General features: G+C 45.1%; 2 protein-coding genes across 4 annotated transcripts in view; both read right to left on the bottom strand.

Moving 5' to 3' along the window:
- DIXDC1 (DIX domain containing 1) overlaps positions 1 to 19,568 on the bottom strand; it is a 75,341-nt gene extending 55,773 nt beyond the window's left edge. For 2 of the 3 annotated variants that reach the window (XR_009693081.1, XM_061144647.1), the window contains exon 1: positions 10,897 to 11,091. Coding sequence is in view for 2 of the 3 variants with exons in the window: in XM_061144647.1 (XP_061000630.1) it covers positions 10,897 to 10,956 (60 nt within the window). In the remaining variant the exon portion in view is untranslated. Of the gene's footprint in view, positions 1 to 10,896; positions 11,092 to 17,808; positions 17,901 to 19,498 lie in introns of those variants that run through there. The other variant, XM_061144655.1, reaches the window with a different exon arrangement.
- A 520-nt stretch (positions 19,569 to 20,088) lies between these two features.
- C1H11orf52 (chromosome 1 C11orf52 homolog) lies at positions 20,089 to 26,830 on the bottom strand. Its single transcript, XM_061126697.1, has 4 exons — positions 26,700 to 26,830; positions 22,389 to 22,426; positions 21,149 to 21,228; positions 20,089 to 21,011 (listed from the first exon to the last, which is right to left on the bottom strand). Exons 1-4 carry the CDS (start codon positions 26,729 to 26,731, stop codon positions 20,766 to 20,768), a joined length of 396 nt encoding a protein of 131 aa, XP_060982680.1. The 5' UTR covers positions 26,732 to 26,830; the 3' UTR covers positions 20,089 to 20,765.
- Positions 26,831 to 27,893: the final 1,063 nt, after the last annotated feature.

Below are 27,893 nucleotides of genomic sequence, written 5' to 3'. Positions count from 1 at the left end.
TGGATGGTGAGGCTTTAACTGAGATGGAGAGTATGTGAAGAGCAAGTATTGCGGGGGAAGCAAACAGTTCAGTTTTGAACAAGAGCCTGAGCCATCTGCAAAACATCAGAGTAGAGATGTTCTGCAGCCACTTGGCAAAATCCAGGTCCAGGGCACAAGAGATGGGTGTGGGGTGGGAGTGAGATGTTTGAGAGTATCTGTGTGTGAGAGAACAGGGACGGCTCTGGGATAATAACACCATCTGCTGAGACCTTACTGCGTGCCGGGTACTGTGCTGGGCACTGAACCACATCATTTCATATATATAGTGTGTGGGTGTGTATGCATACAGTTGACCCTTGAACTGCGTGGATCCACTTACAGAGATTTTTCAGTAGTAAATACTATAGTACTGTATGATCTGCGATCAGTTAATGCACTTGTGAATGAACCGTGGGTACAAAAGGCTGACTCTAGGTTACAGTTTTCCACAATGCATGGGGGGAGCACCCCTAACCCCCGTATTGTTCAAGGATCAAATATATAAATATTTACTCCCCCCTCCAACACTGATCAGAGATGTGGAACTACTATCACCGTATTACAGATGTGGAAACCAAGGTTCAGAAGAGCAATGAGCCCAGAGTCACAGGACAGGTAAGAACAACCCAATGCTGACTTCACATCCTGGGCTTTACAGCACTCCCCCAAATAAGTCGAACTACAAGAAGTTATTCAGCAGGAAAGGGAGGAGGGAGTGGGGGAAGGGCACCGAAAGGAAAGAAGAGGCTGAAAATGCAGAGTGCTTGTGCCTGTCAGCCACTGAATGAAGCCCTTGATACGCAATACCTCCTTTAATCCTCATAACCAGTCATTAAAGTTGATTCTATTGGCCCCATTTTTTTCATATAGGAAAACTCGCTCCAGATAACAGCGCTGTTAAGAGGTGAACATGGAATCTGAACCCACTCCACCTTACTCTAAAGAATGTATTATTTCTATTATAGCAAAGAAAGCATACAGGGACTTCGCCGGTGGTCCACTGACTCTGCAATCCCAACGCAGAGGGCCCGGGTTCCATCTCTGGTCAGAGAGGGAACTACATCCTACATGCCACAACTATGAGTTCACACGCCACAACTATGAGTTCACACACCACAACTATGAGTTCACACGCCACAACTAAAGATTCCACAAGCCGAAACAAAGATCAAAGATCTTGAGTGCCACAACTAAGGCCCAGTGCAGCTCAATAAATACATAAATATTTTTAAAAAAGAAAGAAAGAAAAGAAAAGCACACAATGAGAGAAAAGGAAGGAATACTCAGTGCAGAGGCTGGGGTACATCAACATCAAAGGGACAAGTGAAGTGAGCAGCAAAAAAATTATTTTGGGGAGTTCCCTGGTGGCCTGGTGGTTAGAATTCCAGGCTTTCACTGCTGTGATGCAGGTTCTATCCCTGGTGGAGGAACTGAGATTCAGCAAGATGTGCGGTCTGGCCAAAAAAAAAGAAAAATTATTTTAGAACACGTAATCAGAGGGAGAGGAGAAGAATCAGGAGAGAGTGTTACATGGGAATCCAAGACCAGAGAATGTCAGGACATTGACAAGAAGGTCAAATGCCGTGGAAAGCCAGACTGAGGACTGGAAAACCCACTTCATTTAAGAGGCTTTGGTGACCTTTCTGAGAACTGACACCAGAGCACGGTGGGGTGAAAAGTCAGATGGCAGGGAGAAGATGTCAGGAAGCAGGAAAACAGAAACAGTGAGTGGGGGACAGAGGGTATTCGCTGTAGAGGAAGGTGGGAAGGAATGAGGGGATTTCAGGATGAGAGGACACTTGCAGGCTGAGATGAGGAATTAGTGAAGGAGAACAGATACAAAGGGAGGGCAGGAATGATGCAGCAAGATTTCAGAGGAGGGGGAGAGGCCTCTTCCTGTTCTGATGATGAGAGGCAGGAGTAGGGACCTCTGTGGGGAAGCCAGGAGGTGAGGAAGACGGCTGTTGAAGGAGCTCAAATCCCATTGTCCCTCTACCCATGATGAAGTGGGCAGGTCTGTCTGTTGAGAGTGAAAGGAACAGGGAGAGTGAAGGAGGCTTCAGGAAAGGGACCCTGTGTGAAGCTGGAAAGAGCTAAAGGTTTCCTGGCTGCACCAAGGACTCAGCTGGCGCTGGAAATCATAATTCTGTAATTGAGTTAATTCATTAGAAATCACTAATTTATGTGATTTCCTCTGGAAGTGTTTAGCAGGCCTAGACCCTGAGCAGAAGAAGCCAGAAATAGGCTAATGTAGGACCAGAAATGGTGCTTCCCTGGTAGCTCAGCAGGTAAAGAATCCACCTACAATTCAGGAGACCCCAGTTCGATTCTGGGGTTGAGAAGATCCCCTGGAGAAGGGATAGGCTACCCACTCCAGTATTCTTGGGCTTCCCTGGTGGCTCAGACGGTAAATCTGAGGTATCCACCTGCAATGTGGAAGACCTGGGTTCGATCCCTGGGTTTGGACGATCTTCTGGAGGAGGGCATGGCAACCCACTGCAGTATTCTTGCCTGGAGAATCCCATGGACAGAGGCGCCTACAGTCTGGGCTACAGTCCGTAGGGTTGGAAAGAGTTGGACACGACTGAGCAACTAAGCACTGCACAGCAAAGGACCAGAAATAGTCAGAAGAGAGGAGGCTCAGCCAGGGAAAAGACAGTGAGGGTGGTGGTGGGGAGAGTGTATGTGAAGGGACTGACCGTGGAATCTGCACCAGGGAGAAGAAACCAAAGGAAAGCTGATAAACTGAGAAAAACGGGGAAGAGTAAGGAGAAGAGAAGCTGATGTGACTGAAAATAAGTCTAATGGCAATGTAGGAAAGTGGAAGTTGGGGCTTTGAGCAGAGTGAAGTTTCAGAGTTCGAGATTTCAGGGTTAGGACAATTCTGTGGAACAAGTCTCCAGGATGTGGCTTCAGTATGTGGCCTAAGTGAGGTGGCACTGGGTGGGGGACAATCACGGCAGTGGGGATGGTCAACAGACCAGGAGGCTGGACCATCTTCATCATGGACCCTGAAGTCATTCCAGGAGAGCAGTAGATGGTAAAATGTTGAGGCTATCTACTATTCTGCCAAAATTCACGAGATTTTAAAAACTGATAAGCATGTCTTCAAGGAAATTATTTAAAAAATCTCAGCTGAAGAAAAGCTCTTGTCATGTCACTACTATGCCTACTTGTTGATCTATTAAGTGGCATCTAACATAGAAATCAGAGATTCACAACCGAGTGAAGCAGTTCTTGTCCACAGGTTAAGGGTCACACTGACTTCAGGTCTCCACCCCTCCCTTTTAAATCTAAGTTGGGAGCCAACCACTAAACTAAGCCTCAGTTTGTCTCTGCTTTAACCTGAAGATAGCTGGGTCACAAACAGCTGGACACAACTTAGCAACCAAGCGTGTGCCCACACACCCAAGCACCTGTACTTCTCACCCGGGGCCAGGCAAGACTTCATTCTTGGAATAAATGCCTAGTGCTGGTTCTGAAAAAAGATGAAGGACAAAGTGGAAACTTATGAGGACCAACCACACTGCCCGCTTTCCTTCCCCAACAGTGATATTGATCTGAAAAGAGGCCTGTGGTGCAAGCCCAGGCCCTGACGGTTCCTGCTGCTTGGTTTGCAACTGACCAGAGCTGTCCCTGCGGCAGAAGAAATACCGTGTGATTTCTGTAAGAGGCGGCTGCCCTTTGGGAGGTAGACTAGTAGTTTTAGTTTTCTCCTCCATTTTGTTTCATAACATTTTTCCAAATTGTAACTTCTTTGAAATTCAGCTATGCAAAATAAGGAAAAGCAGAGCTTCTTTACTGGTGCTTGGGCCGGGGGGGAAGGAATCCATAGACCAGTTCACTCACTTTCCTTTTCTCTACCTTCACCTACCCCTACTCAGACCCCTAGCTATGAAGTAAGTCCTTTGGGATTCTTTCAGCAGGTGGAAAAAAAAAATAACACTGCATTCTGTTCCCTTCTGACATTGTCATTTTATGTCTATTATTCAGTGAAGACAAGATGCAACAGGTTCCAAAATATGAAAATATCTCGGTTATTAAGAAATACATCTTAAGCATACCCCCAGGTCTTGATCTGTTTCCAACAACAGCTGGAGAAACACAGCAGGACTGCAATCAGGTTCAAACCAGGCCTCTGGGTGTTGTAGCTCACAGTTCTTGGGGGTATCCGCCCAGCTCACAATGATACCTTCTCTAGAAACATGCCCCCTCCTCAAACACAGTGGAGGGCCCCAGGACCTGCTGGTCTCGTGTAACCCCATTCACTGGCCACAGGTGACTGTCTAGCTGAGTTGATTGGTTGAATCCAGTCAATCCCTGGAATTTTTTGATTTGGCATTTAGGAATAGAATCAGTCTTCTCTCTGACAAAGTTGTAAGATATAAATGTTAGATGTTGCCATAAGCTATGGTGCCCACCTAAGAAAGGAAAGTCATCTGGAGTGAGAAGGAAGAGCGCTACCCACAGAAAGAAGCAGAGATAAAGAGACAGCGCAGAGGGAGAGATCCTGCCAGCGTCTGAGTTCTCGATTTTCATTGTTTCTGAGAACCTGCCCCGTTCTTGCCCTTTCTATGGTTTAGTTTTCCAGCCTTCCCTGGACTCCACGAGTCAGCAAATTCTACTTTCTGTCTCTGCCAGTTCAAGATGGGTTCTTGACACTTAACAACCAAACTAATCAAGAAACCAACACAATCAGACAGTGTCAGTGACAGCACAGATCTAATCTCAGTCTAGAATTAACACCTCTAACTTGTTCTGAGGAAGCTAGAAGGATGTCTGTATAATCCAGAAGTCTAGAAAGACTGGGAGTTTTTATGACAACCTGAGTCAGGCCTCAGAAGGAGGAAAAGTAGACATAGCCACAAAGCAGTGTGAGCAGGATTTTACCTTGATGACACTGGACCACTCTAAAAGTTTTGAGAGCAGTGGTCATACCAAGGAGTGGCTGGAGGTATCTCCATCAGCTTCCTCCAGGTCACTCCAAATAACAATAATATGAGTTAAAACTCTTCCAGGATAGACAATCCTGTCCATATTCTTCCTTTGTGCAAGAAGGCTTGACTTGGAAAGCTTTCTTGTCACCAAATGTAACTTTCCTTCTGTTTTACTCTGGGACCTGCACTTCCTTCCAAACAACTGTGTATACTCAGCCTTTGCTCTCTATCTCCTCTGAGCCTCTAGGTCAAAGAGAATCCCTACAGGGGTTATTATACACTTAGACTTCCAAAAGCACTGCCTGGGCTTCACCGGCAAGTCTGTGAGACCTAGTGTTCCTAGTGTAGAAACATCCAAGGTTTTGGCTCCCCGGCTCCCTGCTGGCAAGCAAAAAAGGCAAACACGAAAAGCAGAGGACTCTTGTGATGCACTGGAGATGGAGCTCAGGAGGAGACCTGAATGGCTCAGGAAGGAAGTCAGCTCTGCAGTGAAACCAGATACCTGTTCAGAACTCTGAGACCCTCCAGCTGCAGCAGAATGAGATGAGGGTGGAAACGCTGCTGCGAAACTGAGAGGAAAGCAGGAGCTTGGAAACTTTGAGTTATTACTGGCCTAAATTCTGCCAGTAAAGTAATGCAATATTATATTTCTTTTCTATTAACTCTTTCAGGCCTTTACTGAACCAGGAAAAGCTCTTCACTGAGCCTGGTGGGTAATTAGGTAAAAATAAAGTTTGTAAGTAAAAATATCACTAACTGTCTTCTTCCCTATATAGGCAGAGCTCTTTATATTCCTGTTCAGCCCAGTGATCAAAGAATGATATATCAGAAAACGAAGAGCTGAAAACTTTCTGAAAGCTATCATCTGCTAACCTTATTTTAGGCCTCCTGGTGGCTCAGTGGTAAAGAATCCCACTGCCATGCAGGAGATGCAGGTTCGATCCCTGCATTGGGAAGATCCCCTGGAGGAGGGCATGGCAACTGACTCCAGCATTCTTGCCTGGAGAATCCCATGGACAGAGGAGCCTGGCGGGTTATGGTCCTTAGGGTTGAAAAAGTGGGACACAACTGAAGTGACTTAGCACACGCACATACAACCTTATTTTAAAATCTCCAGGGGCCTTTCCTGGTGGTCCAGTGGCTAAGACTCCATGCTCCCAACGCAGGGGGCCTAGGTTCAATCCCCAGTCAGAGAACTAGATCCCACATGCTGCAACTAAAAGATTGTGCATGCCACAACTAAAATATCCAATGTGCCACAATTGAACAAATAAATACTTTTTTTTTAATTAAAAAATAAAATTTCCATTTGTTATCGGTTCCACAAATACTCTGTTCCTTCACGAGTACACATTCCAAAGTAAGTGCTCAATAAATGCATGTGAACGGATGAATGATCACTATACGATCTACGAGTGTTCCTTATCCTGGAAACAGGGCGTGGAGCCCACCATCAGGGCCTTTGGGATTGGTTCCCTACCCCCTTACCATATCTGATCACCAAAGGTTATGTCCATGACCACTCACATGGGGCCTGGTATGGAGATAACAAATAAGGAAATACACTCAGGAAAGCATGTGAGTTGGAACCTTTAGTAGATAACAAGAAAATACACTCAGGAAAGCATGTGAGTTGGGACCTTTAGTTCTCACAGCCTAGACAGCAAGGCCAGTCATGGCGGCCGAAGCCCGTTCAGGGCTCCCCCGCCTCTCAGAACCGCCCGGAGGGCTGGCACCTGGCAAGCAGCGCCCTGTCGCTGGCTGCACATGCCTGGCCAGACCATCACTCACCGGGAGGAACATAAAACTGCCTGATAGCCTGCCGCCAGGGAGCATCTGTTTAGCTGGCATTGCCTCCTGTGGGAACAGAGCCAAGGAGCCTGGGCGAGGAGAGCAGAAATCAGTCAGGATAGAAGAAAGAAGGTCAGGGGCATGGGGCCCGGTTACACTGAAGACTTAACAGGCCTTTAATTTCTACAGCGAAGCACAGAGGAATTCATTGTGGAAAGGACTGAGCGCCTCTGGCTGGCCCACTCTGCAAACCCCGCTCCATGGACGAAGGCATGGGGCGCTCAGGAGAGACGGGCCCCGCAGTTGCCCCACCTGCCAATTCCCTTCCTTCTGCGTCCCCGTGAGGGCACCACACCGCACAAAGGCTCTTCCTGTATGTCTCGGGGCCCGCCGGGCAGATGACTCTCCACGTGGGATGTAAATTTCTATTTCTCCAGTCGGAGGGAAACGTGTAGGGAAAGTCTTCCAAGTCATCTGTTGAAAAGGTTAGGGCTCAGACGACTGACTTCCTGTCGACCAACATTGTTATAAATCATTCCCACAACTTCCAGTCTCTCGGGCCATGACACTGCAGCCAGGCACAGGCCGGCTCTGCCTGGCAAGCAGGATTTCTGTATCGTCACAGTTTTCCCAAGGTTCCACTCTGGACACTTGCTTTATGTTCATTGGCCTGTGAGCTCCGCTTGGGCACGGATTCTGTGTTATTTGCCATCTATTTCCAGAGCCTGGCACGGTGCCTGGCAAACACAGTAATTCATTGGATGTCTGTGGAATGAGTGCCTGTGTGCATGTTTACCAAACGAGCAGGAAAAGGAAAAAGCCTGGCCTCAGTGATCAGGTCGGTTGGTAAGTATTCGGTGCTTTTCATGATATCATTAAATAAAAGATATCTCTATGATCTCCCACGAGCACCACCTCTTTTATGATGCTTACCACATTAAGCATCCCACATGGTTCTTTTAGCACACCTATAAATCTCTCCCTATAAATTTCTTGGAAGCAGAGACCAGGTCTTTTTTCAATTATTTTATCCATCCCCTCAATAATGAACCCAATAATGAACAAAGTAGCTAAATGAATGAATGCTTACTGCCAAAACATACTATAGTCTCAGGTCTGTCAAAACCTTTCAACACAAACACCAAAGTCTTTTTTTTTTTTTTTTAAAGAAAGTTCAGCCCCTAGAAAAAACACTGCTAGAAATTCATGTTGGCACATGAATCAAAGACAACATTCATATGACAACATCAACACCAAGAGGCAGAGAAAACAAATAGCTTTGAGGCAGAGGCAGAATGGGGAAATTGTGACCCACAGAAAGCCTGGCCAGGAGACACAGGAGACAGGGGATGACAGCCAGGGTGAGCCGCAGAGTGAGGCGGGAGCCAAAGCTTGTGGATAATTGACAATGCAGATCCGCCTTGTCAATATAAGGTGCCGTGCTCCCAGCTGTGACAAGGATCAATCCTGTGGAGGAGAATTTGTTAGGTGTGTGGAGGCAAGGGCATCCTTCACGGAACGTGGTAGAAGAAAATTCTGTTGTGCATAGTCAGGCAGGATGGCAATCAGATTGAGACCAGAGGCCAACGGTGTAGAAAGGGAAGCCTTGATTCAGAGGGCAGGGTTCTGCTGCTGCAGGGTTCCCTTATAATTAACCAGTTAGGCCCACAGCTTCATTTCCTGTGGCAGTTTTCTCTGCCATAGAGAATGAGGTCACAGCCCTAACCACATAGACCTATAAAGCATCTGCGTGATACAGAACAGCTTCAGATAAGCTTGGCTCATTCCCAGGAGATGACTGGATACATGTGTGGTATTCTTAGCTCCAGGGGGAAGAGTTTCTCAGAGAAATTGAAACGTATTTTGACAATGGCTTTTAAGTCCCTCTTTACACCCTTATCATATGACTCTAGCAGAAGAGACTGAACATTTGTGGATCTATTAAGCAACCCGAGAGGCTGGAAAAGGTCAAACAGGGCCCATCGACTCTGAAATGACCAACTGTATCATTATTCAGTAGCATTACATGTGATACCATATGTGAAAAGCATTATTTAATATAATGTATTACATATATCAAAGAATTATTTAAACTATAAGGGATCATTGAGATTAAATGTATTACTATTTGAATTATTTACATGATGTCAATTTCTCAGAGAAAACAAAAATACCTATTGGCTATCAGAGTTCAAATCTACTAAGAGGAGGGAATGGACTGCACATTAGCCTGTGACAGAGGTGGAGGGAAGACTACAAGATGAGTAGAAAAATCCGTGTCAGAGAGGGAAAAGAGGTTATCACTGTATTCTTCTCAAGATGAATTAATTATAAAGTGGTCTGTTGTTTTCATGAAGACTCTGTTACCATCACAAAAAGAAAACTCTCCCACTCTGCTTTGCCCTTATATTTTCTAAGAATTGAATGCCACAGGATATTTATGGAAGCACCAAAGCATGAAAAAGAAAAAAAAAAAAAAGACAGTCCAGCCTCCTGGTGTACCTGGCTCTTCAGCTGAAAGGTCTGGAAGTGAAATGAGCAGATGGCAAAGACCAGGACTCACTCTGTGCTGATTTCCTCCCCCAATAAGACAGTGGAACCTGATCCTGGGGGCTGACTTACAAAAACGGAAGGTCAGAAGAGGGCCTAAAGAGCTTCTGTGAAGCTCAAGACCAGGGCAGGCTCAGAGGCAGACAGCGAAAAAAGAGGAGCCAGGAATCCTGGAAGCACTCAAAGAGCTGGCTTCCTGGCTTGTCTGTGTTTCAGCTCAGACTGTACCTCTCGGTTAACAAACCCCTTCCGTGTGTTCCAAGCGCCTGATGCAAAGATGAGGACCTCTGCGGTGCAGGCGGGACACCAGCTCTGCCCTCCTGTAAAGGCTGCGACACCCCCCAGCCAAAGGAAAACTGTGACCCGGTTGGTTGGTTAGGTAGAGACGGCATCTGTGCAGTTTTCGAAACTCTCTGCGTGAGGAAGGAGGCACAGGGGCCAGGACAGGGGGAAGGTTCTCAGACAGGTCAGGCTGCAGAGCTTCTTAATGAGAAACAGGAATTAAGGCAAGAGCCTGTAGGGCAGATGTAGAAAGAAAATGCTACACGCAAATTCATGAGAATGGTTACCTCTGGGAAAGCAGCAGTGGACCAGGCTCTCAGTCTTGCTTGCAATGTTCATATTTAAGAAGCAAATGTATTCATACGTTAACTGTTTAACAAAAAAACTGGTTAAAAAAAAAAAACTGAAACTTAAAGAGTGGCATAAAGGGAAGAGAGGGAGAGGCAGAAAGGAAAGGAGGGAGGTGGAAAGGAAGAAGGGTGGCACTCAGGGTCCAGCTCTGCTTGCAGGGGTCTCCCTGGATGCTGAGCTAAGGCAACCCAAGGGTGGGGTGCAGAAGCAATGGAAGAGGTTTGAAGCAAATCCCAAGGGGCAACGGTCCTGAACCAGAAAGTCCTGGGTCACAAGAGAAGAGAATGGCAACGTAACAGAATTCTGAGAGAAAACAAGTGACGAGAGAAAGACTCCCCCTGCCAGCCCCAGCCCATACTGCCAGTCGGACTGAGACCAGTTTCCAACTCTCCACAGAAAGGAGCAAACACCACTCTCCACCCCAGAAATCTCTCCTCAGTCCTCTCTGCCAACCGGGCCCGAGGGTGAGGAGAAATGCACGGTCCCAGATTTAGAAAGAGATGTGAACATGAAGAGGGCACTTCCTGTGGACCACCCACTCACCCTGCCTTCTCAAACTTTCTATGGCCACCCGGGCCCTCCCTCAGCCCACCCACTGAACCAGAAGGAGCACCCTTTCCATATATCCACGGGCCTCCCTGGAGGCTTCCTTAAGGAGGACCCCGGAGAGCACGGAGACCACTTCTTCTGGAAGGAGAGGACCTCTGAAATCTGTGGTCCTGTCTTCCGGGCTCTGGCCAGCTACCGTGGAAGGTCATGGCCCAGCATAGCGGCGAGAAGTCGGCCCTTTTTATTCCACCAGGCTCGACAGTACCGTACCCACCACCTTGGCCTCCTCAGGGCTCTGTGGGGGGGCCGTCCTGGGGTCCCGGTGAAGATGGGGGCAGAGGAGGACCCCTCCCGGAGCCGAGGCGGGCGGCGCCAGCGCGCGGGGGCCGGGGGAGTGGGAGGGGCAGACAGTTACCTCGTTGAAGCCCTCCTGCAGGACGTCCAGTAAGTTCCCCCGGGTCAGGCAGGCTAGCATTGTTCCTGCCGGCCCCCCGGGCGGGGTCTCCGGGCCGGCGGCCGCTGCCGCCTCCTCCCGGTGCACACAAAGCCTCTGGGCTCAGCTCATTGGGATGTCTGCGGAGTCCCGCATGCCACTTACTGGAAACCCAGACCCGGGCCAAACTAGCGGCCTCCACTGGGCATGCTCGCGCGGGGCTCGGCAGGAGGGGCCCGGGCGCTGCCGCGGTTCCTATAGAAACTGCTGGGCGCGCACCCGGCAGAGAGGCGCTGGCGGGGGGGCCTCAGCCTGGTGTGCGTTAAGGAGCGCCCCGCGGCGCGCACACACGCACGCTCACACACCGGGCCGGGAGTGTGTGCAGACGCCGCAGACACACACACACACAGAGCAGGCCTGCAGCCGGGCGTGCCGGTGTGTGTGCGCGCCCCGAGGCTGCACAGGCACGAGCGCACACGAACATAAATACGCACTGACACGCCGGCGGGAGTGCCGCTAGTGCATGCGCTCGCTGGTGGTCACACAGACGCACACGGCAGGTCTGCAGCGGGGAGTCCTGGAATCTGTGCGCGCCCCAAGGGTACACGCGCGTGCGCGCGCACACGCCCGCATTGACACACAGGCGGGCATGGCGGCGTGTGCATGCGCTACACAGACACACGCGCGCACACACACACGCGCTCTGATAACTGGAGGCCTCAAATGCCCCACCGACGGTGGGTAGGAAGGCGAGTGAATTATAAGATTCCCCCTCCACCCACCGCAGACTGGCCGAAAACTGCAACCTTTTGTCACCTGGGGCCTGAACAGTGAGGTCAGGCTAAAGTAGGGGAAACAGAAGGAAGAGACAAAAAGAAGACAGAGAGACTTTAGTTATGGATGGTATTAGGATACATTTAATAAAATAATGGTAAATCAATCACAGGATAACAACAGATACATCAAGGGTAAGCCAAGGATGAACAAAGCTTTACCAAAAAAACTTTCTTTCTTCCTTTCTAAAATAACTGATAAAATGTAAAACCTATATTTTAAATGGGTTTTAAGTTAATTAAATGGGGCTTTAATGAAAATCTCTGCAAAATCTCCTGGTGCTTTGGAAAGGGTTAGATAAAAGCTTCCTCAAGTGAAACAGAACGCTTCCCCTCTGTTTCTCATTACTCCGGTCAACGGTCTTATTTATTTTTAAAAATAACTAGTCATCTGTACTCTCAGCGCACTGCTCTTGTCTCTATAGGAAAATTGGAAGCTTGAAAGAACACCCATATTATGTTACACCTCGTGATCCCAGATGGGGGGAAGGGTTTCCTGAGTGCTAGGGCTCACAGAAGGTCAGACCTTGCCCCCGGGGACACAGCCGGGCAGTGACTGAGGCTGTGTGAGGAGCTAGAACTCTATCCTGGTGATTTTGCAAAAGGCCAGATTCCCTCCCCAAACCCTCATTAGTACCTTAGCAAGAAAAGTCAGTAATAGTTCTTATTGAACCTAGTGGCCTCCTCCTCAGGTCACTAGAGAAGAAAATCCTTTTCTGAGTCGAACTAGCCTTATCTTCCTTGAAAGTCTTAAAGCTGCTAAACACAAAGATGCTTCTGGGAAAAGACACACCTCCTTGTGACCACAGCAAACAGGAAGCTGAAGTCAACCGAGGTGTTAAGTGACTGCTGCTGGTGAATGCTGTGGGTTCAGTTCTGACTAAGGCTGGGGGGAAAGCCGTGACACCACATCAAACTCAACCTGAGCAGCCCACAAGTCAGAAGACCCATCCTTCGAGCTGGCGAATTTGGTTGCCAAGAACTCCCCTTGCCACCTCCACAGTTTACGGTGTAACACCCTCAGTTAAGTCACTAGCGAAAATTAATGCAACAAGCCCCCTTTTTAAAGAGAAGTGTGAAACTTCCAAGAGCATAAAATTGTATGCAGCACATCTACATACATAGTGATGCGCAACCAAAACACCCAGCTGGTGGATCCCTCGCTGGAGGATTCTGATTGGCTGACAGCCCAGCATGCTCTGGACACAGCAAAAAATACTGAGGCCGGTCCTGTGACAGTCATCTATGCCAAGAGGTCACTATTTCTCAGAGGACAAGCTATTTATCAAAGTAGGACCTGTGAATGACTGATTTTTAAAGCTCCAAAAAAAAAAGATCTCACCTGGCCCAACTCTCTCATCTCACAGAGAAAGGAAAGAAGGCTAGCATAGGTGCTCACAGTCACTTAGCAAGTCAATGTGTGCTCAGTCGCTTCCGACTCTTTGGGACCCCATGGACTTTATCCTGCTAGGTTCCTCTGTCCATGGGATTTTCCCGATGAGAATACTGGAGTGGGTTGCCATACCCTCCTCCAGGGAATCTTCCTGACTCAAGGATCAAAATCCCATCTCCTGCAATGCAGGAGCCCTGCTGAGCCCTCGGGTAGCAAGTCAATACAGGAACTAAAATCTGAACCAAAGTCCTCTGAGGCCCAGTCCTATGCCATTCACTGTCTGCTGGAGGAATTAAGAGAGAATTGTGGTAAATAGACACACAATCTATTATAGGGCATGTAGGCCAAGATTGCACTATTCCTTGGAAGCTTATAATAACACCAACCACATATCCCACAGCAAAAATATCCAACAGATCTTTCTGTGATGGTGGCAATATTCCATGTCTGTGCTGTCCAATTCAGTGGCCGCTAACCACATGTGGCTAATGAAAACTTGAAAATGTGGCAAATGCAAGGGTGGAACCAAAATTTAAACAGCATTGAATATTAATTCATTTATATTTAGGCAGTGTAATTTCAAAATATTCTGTTCCACTGTCCCCACACAACTATTAGAATGTTCCCCAAATTATAATGTGTTCACATATAGTCTGGCTCTCAGACTTGGAAAAAGCACAAAATTTTTGATGGACCAGATAATCCCCCCCCCTTTTTTTTGGCTCAAGAGATAAGCTCATCATACTTACTATCATGGTCTGACTTAGAAAGTGACCCAGGTAAAGAGTCAAGCTTTAGCTCTAAGCAACACTAACATTTCCTCTTCCTTCTGTCCTCTCCATCTCACCCTATTGTGATATCAACACAAAAGCTGGGAGGATAAATGGGCTAGTTCAACTGGGACAATGATCTACATCCCGTGATGTCCGAACAAGGGAAAACTGCAAGCCAGTCCAGGTAGCTGGAACCACTCCCACCACTGCAGGCCTGTTATTCACTCTGCCTGGAGGAGAGGCAAAGAGTACAGGCAAGCTGCTTTCTGCATTACTCTGCCATGCTGCCTGGTTTCTGAAATTATACCAAGCTTCCTCAGTCCTGCCTTACTTTAACATTGAAGGCAACAGATAAACAACAAGCTCCCACTGTATATGTATTACAGGGAACTATAATCAGTAGCCTCTGATGAACCATAATGGAAAAGAATATGAAAAAGAATGTAGATATATGTATAACTGAATCACTTGCTGTACAGTAGAAATTAGCACATTATAAATCAATAATACTTGAATAAAATAAAAATTTTCAAAAACCAATAAAGGCAGATACTTTCCTCACTAACCAAAACTTACCTGAATATCTACCTACAACAGTATTAATAATAGCAAAATTGAGCTTTTACTATGTGCCAAGCACTGTACTAAAACACTTATATACATTAGTTTAGCTGATGGTCACAGTTACCACAATTAGTAAGTTATTTTTATTGTTCCCACTTTACACATACAAAAAGAGAGATCTAAAGGATAATTTGCCCCGATTCAACTACGAAGCAATGAAGCCAAAGTCCAGATTCTTAATCATTATGCAAAACTTTTATATGATGTTGCAGCATAGAAGGAACTCACTATATGTTTTTAGTTGTATAAAAGAATGAGCCAGTGGAGAAAACCCTGGCAAACTCATTCATGACTTCTATTAATACAAACAATAACATGTTAGCCTAAGTAAGCTTTGAACCTTAAACAAAACTGTCATTTGGTAAAAATATTGACTGTGACTTCTCCCTGCGGAGAACTAAGATGTGTGAAATTCACACCTATGTAAAATTTAACACATCTATTAGGGGCAATCATTAATGACTATAAAGAAGCAGAAAGAAAGTCTGAATAAACAAACAATTAAAATTGTCAACAGAAATATTTTAAATGACTCTGAAATAATTTCTTAGTCTTTTTCTGTTTTCTCACATTAGCAAGTTTCTTGGCAGTAACATATGTTTACAATTTCTACTGCACTTATCTTCAGAGACATCACCATAAATACATATACACAAAAGGGCTCATGCCTACCAGCAAAGTCCCAAACGCGTTCTGGCTCCTAAACTGCACCTCTTTGTCCCCAGGCTTTTCTGCCAGTCTGCATCCCTTAATCTTCCTTAGACAACACATTCGTCTTGCTGTTAAACTGCTTGAACATCTTCAAACACTGACCTCTGCCAGCGTGTCAGATATAGGTTCCTCAGGCCCGGCTTAAGGTCTCCCCTCCTCACTGCCTGTGCTGTTTGTAGGCTCCTCACGGTCTCATAGATTCACAAGGCTCCTTGTCACCTCTATACCTTCATGACTATCTCTTTGCCTAGAAGGTTCCACACTTCTGCTACTCAAATCTTCACGATGCTTAGTTCAAGTCCCACTTCTTCCTGGAATTCCTCTGACCACTCTTGATGTTGTTAAAATCAAGACAGAGCTGATGGTAATCTGTCTGGAACACTCACCTCCCAGATAACCCGTGGCGCATCCCTGCTCTTCTTTCAGTCTCTGTCTAAACCTGTTGATCCTTTTGGCCTTTCCTGACCACTCTACACAGAATGATACCACCTCCTCATGGCAGCATTCCCAGACCTCTTTGCCTGTTTTGTTTTCCTAACAGTCATCACCAGCTTTGATACTCTATATATACTTGTTTATTGTCAGCCTCTCTTCTGCCCGAAATGTAAGCTCCATGGGGGCAGGGAGTTTTGTATGTTTTGCTACTGATTTATGTCTAGAACCAAGAATATTTCATGGCGTATAGTATATGCTCAGTAAATATTGGCTCCTCTTTAAGATCTAAAAGTGATAGCATGCTCTTATACTATATCAGTTAGTATTTTATAGTTCATTTAGGAATGTGAATTTTTTGGTCTCTTTTACTGTATCTTGAAGATAAGTATAAATAATTTCTAGTATCCTCCTATATTTTCCTCCCCTTCATCAATGCAGTCTTTCATTAAACATTCATTAAACGTATATGGAGCACCAGGTCCTATTCTTTGGCAAAAACTTCAAGAAGTCACAGTTACACATAAACACACACACAGAGGCAAGAAACAACACTGAAAGGAAGGATAGTAAAAGGAAGACTAGTAAAACAGAGGATCCAATATTAATATATGGGGACAGAGTGTACAGTGATTGTGACAGACTGAGTGGGGAGAAAAAAGAAAAAAGAGACAGAATGGTGTGAGACTAAAGTAGGATGTTGCCAAAGTAATCACCAGATGCTAGTGCTTAATATAAACTGTACCAAGGCAGATATGCAAATATATCCTACATGCATTTTAAAAATTCACATTTTAAAAGTTATCTGCCAGCTATCCTACGGGAAAAAATTAAGACTAGCGCCATCTAGTGGAAGTTTTGGATGTGACCCTAAGTTTTTCTCTCATACAAAACACTTGTAAATGCCCACATTATCTCTGGTCTGCCACTCATAATGTGTTAGGGTTGCACATGACTAATTCCACCATCATGAAATAATCTTTCTCCAGGACCCTGGGTCTCGCTGAAAGAGGTCGCCACATTTCTAACAAGGACGTTCCTACCTCCCAACTGATGTCCCTCTGCTTCTGAAGAATGTATACAAAATCAAACACTGCAATTCTTCTTTTAAAAAGTAAGTTATTATTTAAAATGTCCACATCTTTTGACCTAGCATTCTCCTTTGGAACTCTATCCTAAGGGAAAAATGTCTTAAATGAGAAAATCAATTAGTTATTTACAACGTGGGGCTTCCCTGGCGGCTCAGCTTGTAAGGAATCCACCTCCAGTGCAGGAGACCCGAGTTTGATCCCTGGGTTGGGAAGAGCCCCTGGAGAAGAGAATGGCAACCCACTCCAGTATTCCTGCCTGGAGAATCCCATGGACAGAGGAGCCAGGCGGGCTATAGTCCACAAGGTTGCAAAGAGTCAGACACGACTTAGCAACTAACCATAGACACACATTTACAACGCAGGGAGAGGAACCTACAAATCCGACAACAAAGAGATGGTCAAGAAAATTACAGCTATTATGATGAATACCAAACATTTGTATTCATATTCAAACAAACATTTTAGCAATTTCATATTAATAAACATTAAGTTAAAAAGACAAAAGACAAAAACTGTGTGCATATGATCTCAAATATGTAAATAATATATGTAGGAAAAAAGACCAGAGGAAAATATTCTAAAATATTAACAGGATTGCTATATGGAAGGATTATGTTTTTTAAAGAAATGCACTATTTCCCAAATTCTCTCTGATTCATGTACATTGTTTATATAATAAATGTTATTGAAATCTTTTAAACAACCCATATGTTCTGACTGCTGCCGCTGTTAGTCACTAAGTTGCGTCCAACACTTTTGTGACCATGGACTGTAGCCCTCCAGGCTCCTCTGTCCATGGGATTTTCTGACTAATTGCTTGGAATTTTCAACCTCTGCCTGATTTTATTAATTCCAGAAAAAGATAATAATCAAGTGAGCCAGTCTTTCCACAAGAAGGGGAAGCTAGAAAAGAAAGCAAACATATTACGGTTTTGTTCCAGGATCTGAACCCTGATGGAGAAATCCCCAGTTGTTGAGTTGTACTGAAATTCCATTAACATCATCACACTTCTCTCAATAGAATGCCAGACACTTACAGAGGGCTCTGCTGGCAGCAGGGAGTTACAGTGTCTCATAACCACTTGGGTACCCATCTTCAGAATCCCCAGAAGAACCAGATCAGGGCCACCTTAAAATAGGAAGAGAAAGATATGGGCAAAAATACAGGTCAGCAAAAAAAAAAATTCCAAAAGTTAAACCTATTTAGAGGGGTCAGGTTCCTACTCCAGGCTAACCCATTTAACTCATCTGGAAGTATAAAAAAATAGGACCCCAGTTAGCAGGAAATCCAGCCCAAGATACTATAATTACAACAGGGCTATCCCAATGGCATTTTTAATACTAATCATTTAGATTTTAATAGTAAAAAAGCAAAAACAAATGCTTCCCTATCATTAGTCAAGCAAGAATGCGTTTTCCCTCTACCCTAAATGTATCACTCTGTTGACAGAAATAATCAATAAGCAATCTATAATAGGAGTAGAAAGGAATTTTATTTGAGCCAACCTGAGGACTATAACCCAGAGATAGCCTCTCAAATAACTCTAAGCAACTGCTCTGGAGAAGCATGATTTTCAGCACGGTTTTAAATCTTGTCAGAACAAAGAACATCAAAGAAGTCAGATTCATTCCTTCAATTTTTCAAAAAAACAGATCAGCATGTACACAGGAAGTCGGTTTGGCCTTGGCACTTGGGAAGAGAATCTTATCATTGAAGGAGTAACAGCACTGGTGTCCCAGGAAGAGAGGCATTTAATCTTTAACATGCATGTTCTGTATTTCTAGGCAGTGCACCCTTTTCTATAATAATTAAAGCAGATGTAAAATGTATGTTTGATAAGCCACAAGCAGGCTGTTTTAGTTAGCACAAAATTCAAGTTAAATCATCTATAAGTTGGAATGACTTTCTCAAACCTCAATATGTGAAAATTTTCTCCATTAAGTCAAAAACCATAGGAAGAATTCTGAAGACAATGAGGAGAAATACAGGAGCTCTGCTTCTGACTCACTTTTCCCTTCATCCTCAAGAATCCAGTTTTAACCTAGAATGGGAGCACTTACATTTCAAGGCAGAAATTTTTATAAAGCACTTGAAGTTTAGAAAGGGCTATCAGCTATATTAACTTTATTTGAAATAACCCTTGGAAATAGAGTTCATTTTATTACCCACAACTAATAATAGGTGAGTGGGTTGTTCTGCTGATCAGTAGCGCAGGCGGGGTTCTAGCCACATCTTCTAAATCCCCTCGCACTAGTTCTGTGTCAGAGGACACAGAAAATAATAGTGGTGATAATGATGATGGCAGCAGCCAACGTTTGTCTACATGCTATGAACTCTTCCGAGTGCTTTAAATTCCCACAAACACTCTAAGAAATTGATCCTATTATTTCTGACTTGTTTTTGTTTTTTTTTTTTTTCGCTGCCATTCCATTTTTCAATACTCTATCCATTTTAAGGAATCTTTCCTCCCAGGAACAAAGCCAGGGGCCGCGGTATTTGGGGAGAATGGTGTACAGCTTGAGAAAGGGAAGTCTTCAAGCTCTGAACGTATGACTCAAGGACAGCACTCTTAAGAACCTGCGAAAGCTCTGAGCGGGTTTGGAACCTGAAACTTCCACCTCCTTCCCACCACACCCTCACCCCTCCGTTTGCCCTCAGTTCTGATCTGGGAAGTTTAACCGGCGATAATAATACTTTCCAGGTACCCACCACCTTTCAGCACCTACCTTTTAAATCGTCGAGGTGTCTGGTTCCGCATCTCTGTCCCCAGCCTTTCTGAGAACCACCTCCTCCTGCTGTAGTGTCGCCTCTGCGTGCCCGTTGCCATGGCGACGGCAGAGCCCGGCCTGGACCGATCCGCCTCCAGCTGGCGGGAGCCCGCCTTCGTCCTCCCGGGCTCCGCCCCCTACGGCCCTAACCACGCCCCCTGTTTGTCCAGACCCGCCTCCTAATGGCCCAGAGCGCTTTGCCTGACGGTCTTCACCACGCCTCCTGCCGCCCAGACCCCGCCTCCTGAGGGCCAGAACTCCGCCCCTTGCCCGTCTAGACCTGCCTCTTGCTGGCTCGGACCCCGCCTCCTGATTCCCAGAACCCTGCCCCCTGCCTACTAGACCCACCTCCTACCGGCCCAGACCCCGCCCCGGAGCCCCTCCTTTCGCGGTTGGGAAGCTGCGTTCAGTGCGTGCCAACCGCACCCGGGCTCTGCTTCCATAGCAGCTGGTAGGGCGGTGGAAAGTGGTTGGTCTTCCTTACTGCCCTGAGGCTGAATGAGAGCTCGCAGACCTCCACCCAAGAAAACGCACCAACCAGGTTCCTTATGCGATTTATTGATCTTAACGGCTCCGCACCCGTGAGAGAAAACAGTCCAGCTTAAGGGGAAGTTTCTGGGCCTCACAGTGCTGTCGACATCAGTGACTTGACGTTCTTGCAATCGATGGTCCAAAAACGCTTGCTCCATGCTTCAGTCCCGCCCTCACTTGTTCGTATAGGGTCTGGACCCTTTTGACCCAACCTCTGAGGAAATTGCCCAACCCAGATCTAGGAGCTGTGTACAAGAGCCCTGAATGCTTTCCAGAGCACCTCTTCTTTAGCTTAGGAGCTGAAGGTGTGTAAGAGAGATACCATCAAACGAACTCCAACAAAGTCAGCTCAAGTGCAAGTGCTTCAAGGGGAACCTGTTCTTTCAGCACTTTCCCTGAGGGCAGGAGCAAAGATAGGGGTCAACCTATCTTCTTGCACACTCAACCTAGCACCCTCATCCTGTACAACTCCATCCACCCCCAGGTAACTCAAGCTAATGGTGCTATTAGCTATTTGCTAATGGTGACAACTAAGAGATAGGCCGAGGCAGAGCGCAGGACTGGGAGTTTGCAATTCCGGGGGCTCTGGAGTTCTTTAAGCCTAAAACGTGCCCACTGTTCTTAGGCTGCCAGCCAGTCCCCCAGAGCCGTAGTGATGAAATGATGCCGACAGGTAGTGCCTCCCCATCAGGGTTCACACAAGGGTCCCGTTCTTGCTGTCATAGCGAGGTGTCACCTGGGGGAAGCGAAGGGTCGCATACTCCGTAGCATTTTTTAACTGTAGGTGCTTCACCTCCTGGACAGAGCGTGGCTGGGGAAGGCTGTACAGTTGAATGTCTGCATAATACAAGCCGCTGTCCTCCGACCTGAGGCTTTGACGGCTCCTCTGCTGAGATGCAGGCTGCTGTAACACCTGCTCGTACATGTGTCCCATTGTGTCCTGAGAGGAACGAACAGCGTTAAGGGAGATTCTTGGTTTGGTTGCTCCCTTTCCCCCTCTGTCTCGGGCTGGATAAGCTGAGTCCTGGGGTGCCAGGTCTGAACAGCCTTCTAGGAGGGACCGAGGCTTGTCATTACCTCCGTGTCATTCAGCTGCCGCCACCGCTCAAGCTGCGGCTGCTGCTGCTGCAACCTCAGTGTTCGTCTTGCTTGGCTCCCTGAGAGGAAGAAATCCGACTTTAATCCGCTTTCTCTTCTGTCTCTATTGAAATTGCCCTCTTCAAATCGCTGTTAAATTATTACGGTGGGCTTCTGACTAATCTCCCTGCCTGTCCTCTCATCTCTCACTTCCACCATTCCCAAATCCAAACTCCTTAGCAGAGTATACAACCTGGCCCTTTTACGATCTGCCAATAATACCTTCCATCCTAATGTTTCAGCGGCCCGTAACATAATTTTACAATTTTATGGTGGGACTTCCCTGCTGGTCCAGTGGTTGAGAATCTGCCTTCCAATGCAGGGAATTCAGATTCAATCTCTAGTCAGGGAACTAAGATCCCCACGTGCCAGAGGAGCAGCTAAACCCGTGTGCCACAACAGAGTCCTCGCACCGCAACAAAGACCCAGCACAGCCAAAATAAAATAAAGTAAAAACAAAAAAACCCAAAACAATTATATATTGAGAGCCCATGGTATGCCAGGCTCTGTGTCTGCATTCTGGGGATAGAAGGATGAGTTGGCTGTTTTCTCCACTGCAGGGAGCTTGCAGTCTACTAGGGGAGACAGAAGCATACAGACTATTACAGTGCAATGTGCTAAGAGCTCAGCTACAGCAAATATTTGGTCACTTTTCATAGTCACTCTCTTCTCTCTCTTCTTATTTCTGCGTGCTCCCTGCTTCTCTTCCCCCTTATAAACTTGCTATTATTCCTTCAATATGGGTGTTTCCTCCCCTTCTGTAACAGCCTGAGTGTGGTGCTATTGGGAGCACTAGTACATGGTATTATGATTCTCTGTTTATGTGTATCTCTCTCGGACTTTATTTTCAGCTCTTCTAGGGCCAGACCTCAGTGTACCCTTCCCCTCATGCCTCTCTGCCTCCTCCAGATCCTGCAGAGTGCTTCACATACACTATAAGTGTTCTGTAAATTTTTGCTGGATGAATGAAAGAATGAACAACCAATCTTGCCACTCTTAGATAATGGAAAGGATGAGGTTCAGAGTTTCAGAAGTGGTCTGGAACCTAAAGATCTCTTTGGTGTACTATCTCCCTTTAGCCTTGCTCCACCTTACACCCTTTCTTAAGACACTGGTTCTATTATCCTCTTTTCACTAATTTGCACTCCCCCCAGCACCCCGCACCCCCAACTCCCATTACCTATTTTCTCTTTCCTCTGTAAAGTTGATGTACAGCTCCTGTGAAAGGAAAAACAGATTACCCATGTGTAAGAACCTGGCCTCGGTCTTCCCTCCTGCATCCTTTGCTCTGTGGTCTCCTTAACATTCTGGTAGGATGACCCTCCTTCAACTCCCTCTAACAAAGATTCACCCTGAGGCAGCCCCAGAGCATTTCTCAAGGGGACCACACCTCTCCCAAAGGGATGGTTCTGGATGGTGGAGTGGTACAACTGACACAACCAAACCCAAAATATAGCCCCAGGCAAGCAGGCAGGCTACATGCCAGGGATGTAGTTGGGTTGAGGGCTATTCTGGGATTGTCTAACAGGCTAATCCCAGCAGAGGGCAAGGGAATCCTGCCAAATAAGGGGATATTCCTGGATTCAGAGACCCTGTTGCTTTTCCTTTCGCTTCTTTTTTTCAGGGTCTCTATCAACCCAGGATTCTTATCCTGGGAGTCACAGAAGCTGCCACAACCAAGGTTGACTCATTAAGGCCCCACAAAGCCCTTTCCTGACAGATGACCCCCATCCTTGCTTCTTTGTCCTTGTTTCTAATTAACAGAGAGAGAGAGAAGTTTAACCTTTGACGTCCACAGCCCAGGAAGCTCTGAATTTGGTAAGTGACTCAGCTACATTGCCTTCGCTGCAGGACAGCCCTCTTATACTTATTTCTGAGCCCCTAGGGTCCCCGATGGAGCCAGCAAGTCTACGTGGTGTCAACTGTTTGATGGCCAGAGAACAACACTTGTCTGAGGAAATAGGCTGAATACTTCGTGGCTTACTCCGGATGCTTTTTCTTGCTAGTACATTTCCAGCTCGCACCAGAGCCAACTCTATTTGTCTGACTTCTGTCTCCCCAAGGAAGTTTCCTTCTTTAGCTAATTAAAAAGACAGGAGGAAGAGGACTTCTAAATCATGTTTGTTTTACTACTGTAGAAAACTTAGGATTTTTCCACACATATCTGACAGAGATTCGTGTTTTGGTTTGATTTTTGGTTTTAATGCAGCTTGCTGAGTTGAGAGCAGTTAGTCTCCATCCAGACTCTACAGGTGGTTCAGAAAAAAAGCTTTAGAAACTATTTCTGGGTTTTTCTACTTCCTCTTCTGCCACTTCAGCTCTTCCTTTCTCTTAACATTGCATAAGCATAGCCTAATCCTAGCCTCTAAGTCCTCGCCCCTGGTCACTCCTCTCTTCCTACTTACTTCTACTTAAACTGATAAAGAAAATAATAATTCTAAAATAAGATGCACTTAGGTGACTCAGATTTAGTGAGCAGAGCCTGTTCCCAAGTTGGATGTTGCACAATGCCTGGACATGAACCCAGATGGAATATTCAGTTAGTCTTGTGGGTGATAGGATTTTATTTTTAGCTCAGAATTAAGGAAACCAAATGGGTAGTCTCCTATATTGGTAGTAAGAATAAAAATTGGTGCAATTTTTCTAGAATGCACTTGGCAATAAGTATGAGAGGCCTTAAACATAAATGTATGTAACCACTGATGTAGCAGTTCTAACCTATAATCAGACAGGTGCATATATGGATATTTATTATAGCATTATTTGTGATTTCAAAAAATAGGAAATATCCTAAATGTCCAACATTGTGAACTAACTAAATAAATGGCATCTCCAATCAATGGAATATCATACATCAATTTAAGAAAGATGTTGGAAGAACACCTAATAGCATGGAAATTTTTCCTCTTTACTAAGATAATTAAAAGCCAATATGTTTTGGGATAAAAACCATGCATATAAAAATTTTAAAAGGATTACATGGAAATACACTAAAATGTTCCTGTCATCTCTGGGTGCTTCTATTTATGGTTGTTTCTTACTTTCTGCTCTTTGGTATTTTCCAAATGTTCTACAGAGAATATGTATTACTTTTGTAATCAGAAAAAAAATTTTTTATAAAAATCTTTTCAATTGTCATAGTGCCTTTAAGTTTCTGGAAGTTTGAGATAATGAGAAACAGAGAAGAACAATATTTATCCAATCCTACTAATATTCAAGAGGAAAAAAATATATATTTTGGTTAGGTTATCTGGTGTAGTGTTTCTAGCCAGGCTCTAGATTTAGATTGATAGTATCAGACTAGCTCTATGATCTTTAGCAAGTTTTCTACTTCATGAAGCTTCCATTTTCATTTTATTTATTTTTAAAAAATTTCTGACTGTGCCACATGGCATGCAGGATCTTAGTTCCCTGACCAGAGATCAATCCCATATCCCCTGCAACAGAAGCACGGAGTCGTAACCACTGGACTGCCAGGGAAGTCCCTCCATTTTCTTATTAATTAAATGAAGATAATAATAGAACTTAAACCTCATGACATTACTGTAAAAATTAAATAAAATAATAGATGTAAAATACTCAGCTAAGGGTCTGGTGTATAATGAGCATTGGTCAAAGCTGACTACTATGACTACCATCATCAGAGGAAGAAATACTCAAACATGAAGGATATGAAGACTTGGGGAAAAAGGGAGTGAAAGACACATTACACCCCCTCCTCTGGAATTTTTTATGTTTCTAGATGTCTTCTGTCTATAGGATATCTCAGAGTCGTAAACGTGCTTCATTTGTTTTTTCAATCCTAACAATATTCTGGAAAATTATTTGTTCTTGTTTTATAAATGGGCCAACTAGGGCCCTAAAACTTTGGTATCTTACTCAAGATACCAAGAAGGCAGGGACCAAATTTCTTATTTTTACTTTGCCTTCTGACTCTACCATTATGGCTGGTATACATAGGTATTCAATAAAATATTTGTTTAACAAGTGAACAGATACATGAATGAATAGTAGCAACAGGATGTGAATCCAATGTGCTTTTCAATGTACCTCAGCTATCTGTCTAAACATAATACTTCATTCAGAAATAGGACATCCTCAATACAGATGCAGGCCTGGAGTAGTATAGAAGAAAGCAGCGGACAGGATAAAACCAGGTCCAGGGGGCTATCGTGTTAAAAAGAAATAACAGGCCTTGAATGGTGTTGCTTGTGCTAAGCTCACAGTATCAAACCATGGCTTGATACCCAGCCTAACTGGAGTTTCAACCTTCTCCAGGAACATAGTCTTATATGGTCAGTTTGGAATTATCTGGTCAGCACCAGTGGGGTAGTCTGTCACATAGACCTTTTCCATTGCCCAAAGGAAGATGAGGTCATCTGCTCTTCCCTGACCCCTCCCTCTTCTGCCTATGAGAGCCTTCCATTTTGTACAGCTTCTCAGAGCTTCTTTCTACTTGCTAGATAAGATGCTACCTCATCATGAGCCCTTCAATAACGTCAATTAAATTTTGAAAATTTACTTGGCTGAATTTTTGCTATTTAACAACAGTGATGATAATAATGGGAAAGAACAATAAAGACAATTTAATTCATTTATTTTGAGGCGTTCCCATATTATCTGCTCTTCAAGTCTGTGATCTAAACAACATACATCATGTTATCTACATTACATATGAGGAAGAAGAGAAGTCACAGGCTTTGCCTAAGGTCACACAGCAAACAAATGTGAAAGTTATATTCAAACATTCCATGGATATTCTCCTTCTCCTCACTTCTCCCCTTTTAAATAAACATTTCTCCAGTTGATTTACTTGATTCTGGAGATGGTATTGTGTAGTGGTTAAAAGTATGGGCTTTGAGGGACTTCCCTGATGGTCCAGTGGTTGACTCTGTGCTTCCAAAGCAGGGGGTGAGAATTTCATCCCGGGTCAGGAAACTAAGATCCCACATGCTGTATGGTATAGTCCAAAAAAAGAGTAGGGGCTTGGAAGTCAGGCCTGGGTTGGAATCTTGGTTTATTTGCTTACTAGTCATGTGACCTCAGACAAATTAGTTAACCTCTCTGAGCCTTAGCTTCTTAGCTGTAAAACAGGAGAAGGGATAAGGCCACACCTCCCTTAGAATTGTTGGGAAAATTAAAGGAGATTATTAAGAGCCTGGAACATAATAAAGTTCTCAAATTATTACCATTATCTGGGGGAGAAAGGAAGAGAATAAAGGGAATGAGGAGGAAGAGGAAGACAAACAGAAAAAAACATCGATTCACCATTCCATCCCTGTCCTCGTCATTTGGCAGACAGCTGCCTTGGCTGTGTTTCTGAGGTTTCCTGAAAGGAGGGGGCACAGAATGGGGTGCTGCTCCTGGGGGTGCCAGGTGAAGCAGGTGACAGTGGGGAGTTGGCAGAGTGCTCCCGGTAGACTTTCTCTTATCCCTGGGGCCTCTGTCCACCAGCAGAAGACCTTGCCCTCCGACCTTTCCCCCTACTCACCAGCTTCCCCCGCAGCAGAGCTGGTTTCCCATGGTGCTCTGTCTTCTAGGGAGCCCAGCTCTTCTTCCACTGAAAGAGGCTTGTGCATTTCCTGGTTCCCGGTTCAGCTTTCAGCAGCAGCTCCCGGGGAGTCTCTGTCAGTGTCAGATTTCAACCTAACAGGTTGGACTTTGGAAGCCACCTGCTGGAAAGATTCCCAGGTGACTGCTTCCAGCCAGAGGGTAGAGGAACACACACGAGGTCCAGGTGAGAGCCATCTCACCTTTGGGATTTGGGGCTGCTTTGGGGAAGCGTGAACTCTGAGCCTCAAGCTTCAGTGTTTCCTTAGGAAATATTTCTGTACTACATCACACTGTCATTAAAATATATCCTCTATAATCTAAGTTTTACCTATGTTTCCCCAGCACTCCCCAGGTTTGTGTTTCGCTTTGAAGGTCATTGGTATTAGTCTCTTATTATCCCTGTCCAGAATCTGAGTTTGAAGACTGGACTCTTTTGGAAACTAAAATTTAGGGAAATGTATTCCTTTTGCATTCTCTCTTGCTAGGGGAATGAATGTGGGCAAATTACTTTTTTTCTAGGACCTGTGAAAATGGAGGACTGAATTCATTATTTAATCCCCTTTCTGGTCAAAAATCTTATGATTTTATGATTGGAGTGGTCTCAGAGCTTCTTAACCATTCACTTCCCCGTCCTCAGTACAGAACTATGGAATCTCCATTTAATCTCGACTCAGCTTCTCCAATGTCCGAAGTTACACTCATTCCACACTCATTGGCAACTAGGATGTGGTGAGCAAATTCCTTAGTAGAAAATACGGACTCTTGGAGAATTTGTGGAACCTATGTGGCTTGACTTCAGTGTACCCACCCCATCTTTAGTGTATTGTTTAAATGCCCATTTATTTGTGTGTCCTTTAAGGATGTTTGGAATCCAGCACTCAGCCCTGTACTGCAGAGAGTCATTCTTCCTCCATCTTCTTTCTTTATGAAAAATGGGGATAAAAAGAGTGACAGCCTTATAGGATTGTGGTGGAAAGTTAAGTGAGATAATGTATATAAAAAACTCTAATCCAGGACTTGACACATGGGACCCTTTCAGTAAGTCCTAGCTATGGTTATTATTATTACTTTTTGTTCTCAGCTAATTGTTAGATGGTAAAGCATCTTACTTTATTATCCGGTGCTAAACCAT

This window comes from Dama dama, chromosome 1, assembly GCF_033118175.1.
Source record: "Dama dama isolate Ldn47 chromosome 1, ASM3311817v1, whole genome shotgun sequence".
Lineage (NCBI taxonomy): Eukaryota > Metazoa > Chordata > Mammalia > Artiodactyla > Cervidae > Dama > Dama dama.
Note: the sequence above shows the minus strand (reverse complement) of the source record. Positions and strands in the feature narration are given on the sequence as shown.